The sequence below is a fragment of the Colobus angolensis genome, unplaced genomic scaffold, assembly GCF_000951035.1.
Source record: "Colobus angolensis palliatus isolate OR3802 unplaced genomic scaffold, Cang.pa_1.0 Scaffold71, whole genome shotgun sequence".
NCBI lineage: Eukaryota > Metazoa > Chordata > Mammalia > Primates > Cercopithecidae > Colobus > Colobus angolensis.
The window spans coordinates 1,477,330-1,489,666 of NW_012120821.1; the positions used below are offsets into that span (position 1 = coordinate 1,477,330).

The 12,337-nt window shown below is 38.4% G+C and overlaps 1 protein-coding gene across 5 annotated transcripts in view; it reads left to right on the forward strand.

Annotated features, from left to right (window-relative positions):
• Nucleotides 1-12,337, forward strand: part of CORIN (corin, serine peptidase) — a 266,093-nt gene that overhangs the window by 177,726 nt on the left and 76,030 nt on the right. For 4 of the 5 annotated variants that reach the window (XM_011927324.1, XM_011927327.1, XM_011927326.1 and 1 more), the window contains 2 exons: nt 7,663-7,770; nt 11,214-11,324. In XM_011927324.1, coding sequence (XP_011782714.1) covers nt 7,663-7,770; nt 11,214-11,324 — 219 coding nt within the window. The remainder of the gene's footprint in view (nt 1-7,662; nt 7,771-11,213; nt 11,325-12,337) is intronic. The other variant, XM_011927328.1, reaches the window with a different exon arrangement.

Below are 12,337 nucleotides of genomic sequence, written 5' to 3' on the forward strand. Positions count from 1 at the left end.
AACATTCTTTTCAGTAAGACATTTGTGTTTTACAACTTGGAATTTTCTTTTCAAAACAACACATGGCACACAATTTTACATAAAAAACATTTTTATAGGCTGTATATTTACACTAGGAAGTGTTGCTGTGGGCTTAGCAGAAGATACTGTGCAAAGCAGCCAAAATAGGGATCTTTAAATAATTCAACATAATTATATCCAATTTATGGGAATTTGGTAGAATCTCTAGCTATTCTCCCATTGTGGCCCATGTTATGGCATTGTTCAAATTCTGCATGTGCCTGTATCTCCTGTGGTGGGCCGACTATGATTTTATCATATGTTCCTCAATTGTACTGAGCATTGCACTCCGAACCCTGTAAGTGATTTCTGCTGCATTTGTTAAAATTAAATTTGAAGGGGTTTATTTTCCTAGTCAACAATGTGTTACTGTTCTGCAAGGCATTTACCAATGTCCGAGGGGATGAAGCATTTATTAAGGAAAATAGATATGGCCCTTTCCCATGAACATACCACAAAAATGATCTGTTTGGTCCATTGAGAAAATACATCCCTTCAGAAAACTTCTACATGAAAACACGGGCATCGAAGGCTTCATATGCAATTGTTTTTGACCTTACAAGGACATCTGCTTTTGAGCTTTAACGTTAAGTGCTTGTGGTGTTTCAGCATGAGTGTTTATGGAGGGTGCCATACTCCTGTTGTCACTGCCCTGTGGTGAAGGAATAGTATAAGTCTGAATTAGGCCTTGGATGTGAATCAGAGTGTGAATGCAACCCACAGATACTCACGAGAGGAGAAGGAAGTTTTGCTGTGCGTTCTCAATGAGGAGCAGAAGAAAATGACTACTTCCTAGGGTTCTCTCAGGTAGGCGAGAAGGAGGACTGCCAGGGGAGATTATGCTTCTATGGATTAGGTACAAAAATGATCTCTAGCTAAGCACTTGCCTGCTTTTATAAAACATGGGTCATGTTAGGTGGCCTGTGTAGTTCATTGAGTTGTTAATTTCCTTTTTAGTCAGGTTCAAAGGAAGGGAGAAAAGAAACTTATTATTTGTGAGTTACCTAATAAACTATGCTAGAAGCCTTTGCCTATATGCTTCGATTTAATTAGCAGCGGAGGAAGTGTTATCTACCCCCTTTGAACAGGTGCAGAGACAGAGCTTAGCGCAATGAATACATTTGCCCATGGTTCGCTAAATTTGAACCCAGTCTTAAATGGTTCAAAATCTAGTGCTTTTTCTCTCCCCTGGTCTGCCTTTGACTCGTCCTTGTCCATAAAAAAGTTTTTTTTTGAATGAGTTTTTTTTAATGAGATTATTCTCTGATCGTTTACATTGCAGGAAAATGTTTTAACTGATTTTGATGTATTACAGCTTTCAGAGGTAATCATTTATTAAAGAGCACTCCAGGTGTCTGTGACTACTTACTGACTTTCTCCCCTAACTGGTTTCGTCTTGTCAATCTCTTCTTAAGTATTTGTTGAATGAAAAGATTTCCAAACGCTGAAACAATTTTAATGGTGTAGTAGAAAAGTTTTCAAAAATCAGGAAAATTTTAGAAATGTCTATCTCTGTGGCTTTAGGCAGGCCATTTCTGTAAACCTGGCTTTTGGTATCATCATGGATGGCTGCATGCTGGTCTCCCCAGGAAGCCCCACCTGCAGAGATTTTGATTCAGTTTGTCTGCAGTGGGGACCAGGCAGCAGTACTTTTGTAACGCTCTCCAGGTAATTCTAACAGACGGCCAGACTTGGAAGCACTGGGCCAGAAGGTGCTTGGTGTCTCTTTTGTTGTTAAGATTCTGTAATCTTTTGAGTCTATAACCAGCTCCTAGAATAGTGCCTGGGACCTAGCAAGTTCTTAGTAGATGACTACTTCTTAATTTTAAATTGGAAACTCAAGGAAAACGTTGTCACAGTGAAATAGCTGCCACAAACTTCACACACTTTATGACATGTAAAAATGACCATCAAATATTTTTGAAAATCATTTTCTGTGAATTTTGCGTAAAATTGATTGGCTTATTTTTGAGGATGGTGGTTATCTAATTATACGCTGAGTGTAATATGGTGTAGTAATGACTACTGTAAATTCTTGAGTCAGGCTGCTTAGGTTTCAAGCTTACCATTTCCTGCCTCTGATAACTTAGGCAAGTTACTCAACCTCTCTGTGCCTCAGTTTCTTCTGTAGTCCAGTGGAAACAATAAATAGTGAATATCTCTCAAATTGTTCAGAATAATGATTCACTGAATATAAAGCATATAGACCAATGTCTTGCATGCAGTAAGTCTCAAAGAGCACTAGGATTTGTGGTCATGACTGTTGTTGTCACTGTTGTTATCTTATTGTTCCTCCACTCCCACCCAGCACCTCTTGTTACTAGGTGCAGAGAATGACCACTGGAAGTCATGGGGACTGCTGATGGTGTCAGCTGATACATGTAAGGGAGACAGAAACACTAAAATATGCACAACAATTTTAAAAGCAGCACCACATGAAGCTATTTTAGAATGGAGGCAGCATAAACAGCACAACATAAAAACTGATATTCCAAATGATGTTTGAATCATCAAAATGACTGTATCTATAATAATCTTTCTACTAAGATGTAGCTGCAAGTAAATGCTAGAAATAGTTTCATCAAAATTATAAAAAAATCTCACTCTATGCTAATGGAAGAAGTATTAAATGTTTGGAAATTTTACTTTTTGTATAGTGGCAATCTGATTATACTGAATCAATCAAACTATTGAATATTCTTTAATTCCTCCTATGTGTGAATCATGTTTTAGCTACCTAGTAAATAGAAAGACACTGTTAAGACATGGTTTCTTTCTTTATGAGGCTTTTAGTCTAATCAGGGAACTAACATATACACGTAGAAACTATTAAATATGCTTTAAAAAAATTTTTCTTGAGATGGAGTCTCGCTCTGTTGCCCAGGCTGGGGTGCAGAGGTGTGATCTCGGTGCTCTACAGCCTCCACTACTCAAGCTCAAGCAATTCTCCAGCCTCAGCCTTCTGAGTAACTGGAACTACAGGCGTGAGCCATCACGCCAGGCCTAATTTTTGTATTTTTCATAGAAACAAGGTTTTGCCATGTTGCCCAGGCTGGTTGCAAACTCCTGAGCTCAAAGTGATTGGCCCACCTTGGCCTCCCAAAGTGCTAGGATTACTGGCGTGAGCCACTGTGCCCAGCCTAAATATGGTATTTTAAAACAATATAACAGAGGCAATATCACAAAGTCAAAAAAATTGATGTAAACAAGCAAACAAAAAAAGGTTGCAGCAGGGAGCCCTTCTAGTAAAAAGAGTAGGATTACTAGAAGCTGGATTGCATAGAGAGCTGATGGAAAAGATGGGATTAAAGCGAGGCCTTGCACTCAGGTGATGTTTGTATATTGTGCAACATGATTTTCAACTCTCTAGGTGACATTTTACAATGCATGGAGACTTTTTTTTATTGTCACAACTGTGGGAGTGGAGGGAGGTGCTACTGGCATCTAGTGGGTAGAGGCCAGAGATGCTGCTAAACAAACTGCACTGCACAGGGCAGCCCCCAACAACAAAGAATTACCCAGTCCAAAATGTCAATGATACTGCTGTGGAGAAACCCTTTTCTAGAGCTGGAAGCCAGTAGTAGAAAGAACTCAGAGAGTCAAGAAGCCTGGTTCTTCTCATGGTTCTGCTGTAAATGAGCTGTGCAACAGTGGACAGACCATGTAACTCCTCTGGTCATTTCAGAATGAGAGGGTTGGATGAAATAACCTCTGGTCCTTTCCATATTTAATCTTCTGTGGGTGGAAACTGAGCATCCGTACTTGCATCTTGAGTTGAGGCAACACATTCCTGTTTATAGTCATAGAGACCGTACAGTTGAAAGAAGCCCTTGAGAAAAAGGCTGTGTGTTAGTTTTCTGCTTTAATTTAATGATAATTTTGAGAGACAAGAATTAATTGTGTGCCATATAAGACGTCAAACTGAAGTCAATATTAACATGCATGAATTTCAGAAGAAACATTTTGTATCAAGCTCTCCTTAAGAAAAAAAAAGCTGTATCTAGAAAAACATCTACCTTAGGTCATGCAAAATTATGCTTGTTATTGAGCAAGAAAATCACAGCAAGCACTTTTGCAAATTTTGATTTGCTGGCCCCAAGTTGTGCTGACAACACCTCTTTCCAGGTCAAATAAACATTTATTTCAATAAAAGGAGACACTGTGATCTTTGCTATTTGCTATGTATTTCTGGCTTTGCAGTGCCTCTGGTTAAGGTTTTGCAAGTTTACTAATCATACAGACCTTAGGGAAGTAACAGATTACAGATTGTTTTCCAAATGTAGCTCAGTTTGTATCTCACTTCTAAAAATGGTTTCTAACCAAGCAAGTTATAACAGTAGAAAGTTGAATCCGCACCAGGGAGAACAATGAGGATTTTTAAAAATGCCTGAGTCCTCTCCATTTATGAAGTCATTTAATAAATAAGGACATCAATTTTTAAAATATCTCCAATGCAGTGTTTTAGTATGAATTACCAGGGGTCCTAGAATGGGTCTCATAGAAGACAAAGAAACTTTTGGAAATTTTTGGTGTGTTCTTAGGTTAATCAGATTCTGAAAGGGGTATTTCATTCCCCAGTAGTCCTACCATCAGAAAAAGTGAGTGTACTGCTTACAAACAAATTAACTTGTAGGGTTTAAAATGTGCTGAAACACGGTTCGCCATCCTCTGGGCGAATGCATGCATGTACTTTGCACTGATGGTCAAGTTGAGAAGCCTTATTTCCCTGGCTATTGCTGATTCTAGCATGTTGACTCAAAACTTCCCACAAGGGTAATTTAGATTAAGACAAAAAAAATAAAAAAGATCTTTTAGAATTTCACAAGGTAGCGTATATATCTTGATGCACAAATTCCCCAGATCTGTCTTGTGGGTAGGAGAACCAATGTCATAACCTTTCTACTCAGCTGTCACATGTGTGGTAGCAGCAGCGGGGTGCAGGGTGGGGAAATTGCGCCCTCTGCTGAATGGGATAAAATACCATTGTCAAAGTGATAGCTAGGACTTCTTAGTTCTTATATTTTCCCTTATGGTGGCTGTCCTTATTTGAAAATTATTCAGGCTGGGGGAAGTGAAAAATAAAAAGTACTTACAAAGTTCTGTATGCGTATAAGTGTGGACTTATATGTATATATGCGTGTGTGTGTCTGTGCACATACACACCTTCCAAATGAAGACACTGAACAGGTGATTTCTAAGGCCCATTCCATTCCTAAAATGGTGTGATTCTGAAAACTTTAAGAAGTTTTTTTTTTTAGAGGAGTGCCTCTTTGAAACAGAAATTTATGATTCATGTATATGTAAGTGTCATATTTTGGCATACCTAATGTTTTAACTGATCAATGCCAAAGGCTTTGGATAATGAATCGTCATCTAGTGTGAGATGTTTACAGTAAAGTGGCGGCTGCTACTGGTTGTATGAGATACAGGCTTCTGCTTGAGGAGAAACAATCAGCTGGAATTCAGGAGACTGAACCATTGACTACTTGATTTCTAGCTTTCATCAGCCAAGTAGACTGATCTTCAAATGTGCCCTATTTTTCTTTTGCCTCTTTCCTTTGTTTTTGCTATTTCCTCTGCTTGAAGTATGCTAAACTTTTCATTACATCCACTCTGCTGAAATTCTGCCCATTTTCTGTATCCCTTCTCCAGCATTAAGCAAGCTGTTTTGTACTTAATTTACTTTAAATAAGGGAAATAAAAATGTATTTAAGAAATCTAGTTTCTGTGAAATGCGGATTTCTTTACATATATTGATTTTAAACATTTTCACAGCTTTACTGAGGTATAATTTACATCCTATAAATTTCATCTATTGATTTTTGTAAACTTATAGAGTTATGCGACCAACCTCACAATACAGTTCTAGAATGTTTGCATCTCTTACAAAATTTCTCTCCCACACATTTGTAGTGGAATCAAGTCTAATCCCTCAGCTACTGTAACTACTTCTCAGACTTCTATTTATATAAGTTTGTTTTTTTCTGGGAATTCCATAAACGAGTCATATAATATGTAATTTTTGTATCTGATTTCTTTCACATAGCATAACTTTTTGGGGTTCATCCATACTGTCACATATATTGGTAGTTTCATCCTTTTAATCACCGAGTAGTATTTCACTGCATATTACATTTTGTTTGTCCATTCCAGTTAGAGAGTACTTGGATTTTTTTCCGGTTTTTGGCTTATGAATAATGCTGCTATGAACATCTATATATAAATCTTTGTGTGGATATGTGTTTAATTTATCTTGGGTAGATTTCTAAGAGTGGAATTCACAAATTAATTGTATGGTAAGGTTGCAGTTACCTTCATTAGAAACTGCCAGTTTTCCAAGGTGGCATTATTATTTTATAGTCTCACCAGAGATCCATGAGATTCATTTTCTCAAAATCCTTGCCAATACTTGCTATTATCCATCTTTTCCATTGTAGCCATTTTAAGGGATGTGTAGTTATATCTTCTTGTAGTTTTAATTTCCCTTAGCTTATTTTTTTTCCTTTGTTTTGCCCTGCCCTCTCAACCCCTGCTGCCTTTGCTTAATGACTAATAATGTTGAGCACCTTTTCATGTGTTTTTATGTCTTTCATGAAGACTTTCTATTCAAGTCTTTTGACCATTTGTAATTGAGTTCTTTTTCATCTTATTATTGAATGTAAGAGTTCTTCAGAGACTTCGGATATCCAAATTTCTTTATCATATATATATATATAATTTGTAAATATTTTTCTGGTATTGTCCCAATATCATTTGTTGAAAAGAACATTCTCTTTCCATCGAATTGCCTTACACATACTATTTCATTAAACTCTCCTCTTTCAAACCCTATTAAGTGGCTGATTTTGTCCCAGTTTCATAGATCAGTTCACAGACTCCTAGACTTGAACTAACAATAACACACTAAAAGTCCCACAGCTAGTAGATGGCAGAACCAGGATAGGAGTTCTGGTTTACCGAAGGACAAGACTGTTTTCTTATTAAAATCAAGAAACCATTTCCCCTGAACGTTGTTTATTTCAACACTAAACTATGAGCATCCTGAGATTACATAGCGCTTCTCATCTTGCCACTGTAGTCTTTGGACAGTACTTGCTTATTTGAGGATTACACTATGAAACACTCAATAGGCTTAAGCAGTAATGTTTATGTGAAAGAAAATAACAACTCTATAATCTAAATGACTTATTTTATTTGTTATGTTTATGCTTACTACTGACAAACCTAGACTTTCAACTCTAAAGAAAACATAAGAGTTACTAAAGTCTATTCTGCATGAACAGGAACTTCATTAGGAATGATGGTGAATTGAGAATGCCTTTTCTCATCTTTAACAATTAAGGATCATTCAGGTGACATAAAATGAAAGTCAGAGAAACACATCAGAAAGTGATAAAATCACTTGGCTTGGGAGCCACTTGTTTAAATGGCCTTGAACAGATTGTTGTATCTCTGTGTGCCACCTTCTCACCTATAGAACAATAGGTATGGGCCAGGTTACCATTAGGGTGTCCCTTCCATGACTGACTTTTGTTAAATATTGTACTACAATAGCATTCTATATGGCTCTGATGACACATTGGTGGCTTCTTTTATTTGCAGACTGCAGTGAGACTCTGTTTCACTGTCACACAGGCAAGTGCCTTAATTACAGCCTTGTGTGTGATGGATATGATGACTGTGGGGATTTGAGCGATGAGCAAAACTGTGGTAAGTAGCATTGTTTCCCCAAAGGTTTTAATTTAAAAATCACAGAAATTTATAACCAAAAACTTATAGTTCATTATGTGTTAATATGATTAGCAGTTTAAATTACAAAATGATTGTTTTCTTGTGTTTTAGAAGGAAGAAGTTTGTTCAATCACTGTCCTCAGTAATGTCTTACGTGTAAATGTAATACATAAATAATCATATTAAGAAAATGTTTAAGAAGTGGGATGGGAAGACTGGTAAAAGTTGTTAATGCATTAATAGTTTTTTTCCTCTCCTCAAATGTGTTCTGTTTCTCCTCTGGTTAGAGCCAGTGGCTTATGTTAGATTTTGGCCTTTTGAGCAAACTTCGAGGGCAGATATATTGTCTGTGCCTGATTCCCTTAGTACATGTGACTGAAGTCCCTTCCTCTATTTAATCCCCAAATAGTACAAGGACCACCTGTGCAGCAGCTACCCAGGGTTAGGATGATGCATTTGTTTTGTGTACACATGCTGATCTTATCTTTTAAAGAATAAACTCACTTTTTAAAGAGTCATGTTCAATTCTAAATGCCATCTCATGAATTAAAATCAGCAAAATTCCTCTTGCTCATTTACCTTTTTGGCTTTGTGACTAGGTTCAGAATTTTTAGGTAGTATATTATTGAGTGACGTAGGAACTTTGCAACATGAACAAAAGGGCAAACAGGGATGAGGATACACCCTGGACAAATGATATGAGACAATGTCCAGCATTAGGAAACATCAAAATGAATGTTTGGAAACGGTCAGGGATGTGGTCAGAGGAAGGCATTAGAATCATGACTGTTAGGAATAACCCAATGCTGGGAACCCTGGTGGTTTCTGGGTGCACCATCTCGCTGCCACTTGCTGTTATCTGTAAAAATATTTTAAAACGTGTGTGTACAAACCATTCCTGTGTGACTAGATAGATGTGGATTATTGTTTTTTTCTGACAATATTTTATTTTTATTTTATTTTGACTAATAATAGTTGTACGTATTTATTGAATACAGCATGATATTTTAATACATGTATACAATATGCAATGATCAAATCAGGGTAATTAGCATATCCATCACCTCAAACATTTATCATTTCTTTGTATTAGGAACATTCAAAATCTTCTCATTTAGCTATTTGAAAATATGCAATAAATTATCATTAACTATAGTCACCATCCAGTGCTATAAAAACCTACAACCTGTTCCTCCTATCTAGCTGTAATTTTGTGTCAGTTAAGCAATCTCTCTCTTTTTGCGATGGAGTCTCGCTCCACCACTCAGGCTGGAGTGCAGTGGTGCTATCTCAGCTCACTGCAACCTCCGCCTCCTGGGTTCAAGTGATTCTGCCGCCTCAGCCTCCTGAGTAGCTGGGACTACATGTGCGTGCCACCACGCCTGGCTGATTTTTGTATTTTTGGTAGAGACTGGGTTTCATCATGTTGGTCAGGCTGGTCTCTAACTCCTGAGCTCGTGATTCGCCTGCCTTAGCCTCCCAAAGTGCTGGGATTACAGGCATGAGCCACCGCACCTGGCAGCAATCTCTCTTTACCCCTCCTCCTCCATACCCTTATGGCCTCTAGTAACCACTGTTCTGCTCTCTATTTCTATGAGATAAACTCTGCATATGAGTGAGGGCACGCAGTATTTCTGTTTCTATGCCTGACTTATTTCACTTAACATAATGTCTCCAGGCTTATCCATGTTGCTACAAATAACAGGATTTTATTCTTTTGCCATGGCTGAATAGTATTCCATTGTGTAGATGTACCATATTTTCTTCTCCACTCATTTTTTGATGGCACAAATTGATTCCATATCATGGTTATTGTGAGTAGTGCTGCAAAGGACATGGGGTTGCAGGTGTCTGTTTGATATACTGATTTCCTTTCCTTTGGATATACGCGCAGGAGTGGGATTGCTGAGTCGTATGGAAGTTCTATTTGTAGTTTTCTCGAGAACCTCCATACTGTTTTCCATAATGACTGTACTAATTTACATTCAGATGTGGGATATATCCTGGGACTAACTAGTCTTGAGACAAAGGATGAGAGGAAATTGTAATTATATAGATCACAGAAATTACACTTGCAGGAGGCCTTAGAGATCATCAGATTCACCCCTTCCCTTTACCAGTGAGATAATTAGGAAAATGCAGGGGACTGAAAATGAGTGAGTGTCATTTGGTAGTTGGATAGGTTAGTGGAGAGGGCCAGTGTGCAGGTAGCGGTGTGAGAAAAAATGGTCTTAACAGGCAACATAATTCCTCTGAAAATAGCAGGCTGTCGTGAAGTTTGTGTGTTCAGATGCCAGTTGTCTCCATCTAACAGCAATAATTATCACTTTCCTTCAGACTGGCCTCTGCCCTGGCTCCCTGTGCTCTTCTGGTTCCTGCCCAAGCACCTCTTGTGCTTTTCTTCTTTTCTCAAACTTATGTCCTCCCTATACTTTCCTCTATTGATCCAAAATATCCTTTAAGATCCATAGTCACTGCAGAAGTCTGTCTATGACCATGGCACTGTTACTAGACACCATACTTTCTCATGGAATCTATTATTCATGAATCCACATACATCTTCTAAAACTCTGCTTATATTCAGGGTATACCACCTCTCATGGCAAAGCATCTTATGGATTCTGCCCTTTGTGGGAGGGAACTTACCACTTAGTCCTTTTTCACTAATATATAAAGTTGAAGTCCAGGCTAAAAAGAATCATGAATATAACATAAATATTTTGCATGGCTTACTTAGCATTTCCTTTGGATATAAGGCCAGGCATGCTGGCATGTCCTTGTAGTCCCAACTACATGGGAGGCTGGGATGGGAGGATCACCTGATCCTAGGAGGTCGAGGCTGCAGTGAGCTATGATCATACCACTGCATTCCAGCCTGGGAGACAGAGAGAGACCCTGTCTCAAAAAAAAGATAATCAATTAAAAACTTAAGCTTAGCATCAGGAGAGATGACAAGGAGATACCTGCCTTCCCAATTTACCAGACAGGTAAGTTATAATTCCTAGAAACGTGAGAGAGCTGTTACATGTACATGAAATCCACTAGCTGCATTGTGAAACACAAATCACAGTTCTGCTTTTTGAACCAGGGTAGAAATCATGAATTTTTCATAAGGAAAGAAAATGACAACTAAAGAAAACAAAAGCCAACAGCAATAAGAACAAACTATGGGTCCTGGGACAGCTAGAGTAGTGTTACTCATCTGAAAAGCAGATCCATCTTATCCCACGGTGATGGTGGTCAGTGGGGCATATGCATGGGGAGGGTGTGGAATTTTAATTGGGCCAGACCTATTGTAAAAATGTTATTGAAGGTATTGGAGCCATTGGAACAGACTCTCTTCAATGGGAACCGGGAGCCATACAATCCTGCCTGTTTGTCACGCTGGTTCTCTGCATCCTCGTGAGTTTTCATTTCTCCAGATTGCAATCCCACAACAGAGCATCGCTGCGGGGACGGGCGTTGCATTGCCATGGAGTGGGTGTGTGATGGTGACCACGACTGTGTGGATAAGTCCGACGAGGTCAACTGCTGTGAGTGCTCTGAGGACGTTTGTTTTGCTTATTTTTCCATTTCTGGTTCTTTAGGCTGTACTCAAGGTTGAGGACTGTACTTAAGACTCACTATATACACAGCATTCCAAGGGAAAGATTCTTATACTTTGGTTTTGCCTGTAAAGATCACCGAGTGGTGGGATGACAATAGCAATGGGGTGTATCTGACTTCCACATCTCTCCCCACAAAACTCCAAGCTTCATTTGGTTGATCTAGCCAAGTGGATGTCTGTTTTCTCTCTCATTGCTCCATATGTCTCTTTTATGCTTCTGTGACTTTGTCAAAGGTGATGCTCTGCCCACAGAATGGGGGACCTTTCTTCTGCACACAATATATGAGTAGTTAAGCTTCCCTGCAGGAGTGCCCTAACATGTTCTCAGGGGCCTTTTGTGGAAGAACATGGAAAGAATCACCAGAGAGAAGAGAGCCTTTAATGTTCATATGATGATACACGGAGAGAGCATAATAGGCCGGGCATGGTGGCTCACGCTTGTAGTCTCAGCACTTTGGGAGGCAGAAGTGGGTGAATCTCTGCCTCGGGAGGCTGAGGCAGGAGAATCGCTTGAACTAGGGAGGTGTAGATTCTAGTGAGCCAAGATCAAGCCATTGCCCTCCAGCCTGGGTGACAGAGTGAAACTCCATCTTAAAAAAAAAAAAAAAAAAGAGAGAGAGAAAGAATGTAGTGATAATATAAATTTTTAGACTGTTGTGTTTCTTAGTGAATGAAAATCTTCAGACAGTTGTTATACTTCAAACTAATAACAAGTATGGTTATTAACACTTTTTCCCCCTAGAAAATATACTATACCCATTAGAGAATAATATACATGATTGAATAGAAGCTGTCAGGTATTAAGAGAGAATGCAGTTGACCTGAAAGAGTTAATGTGATATGTTCTTTTGCATGTTTGAATTAATTATACTTTTCATTTCATCTTTTTGTGTCTAGTAAAAGTTAAGAAAGTTGATTTTATATATAAGATTGAATATT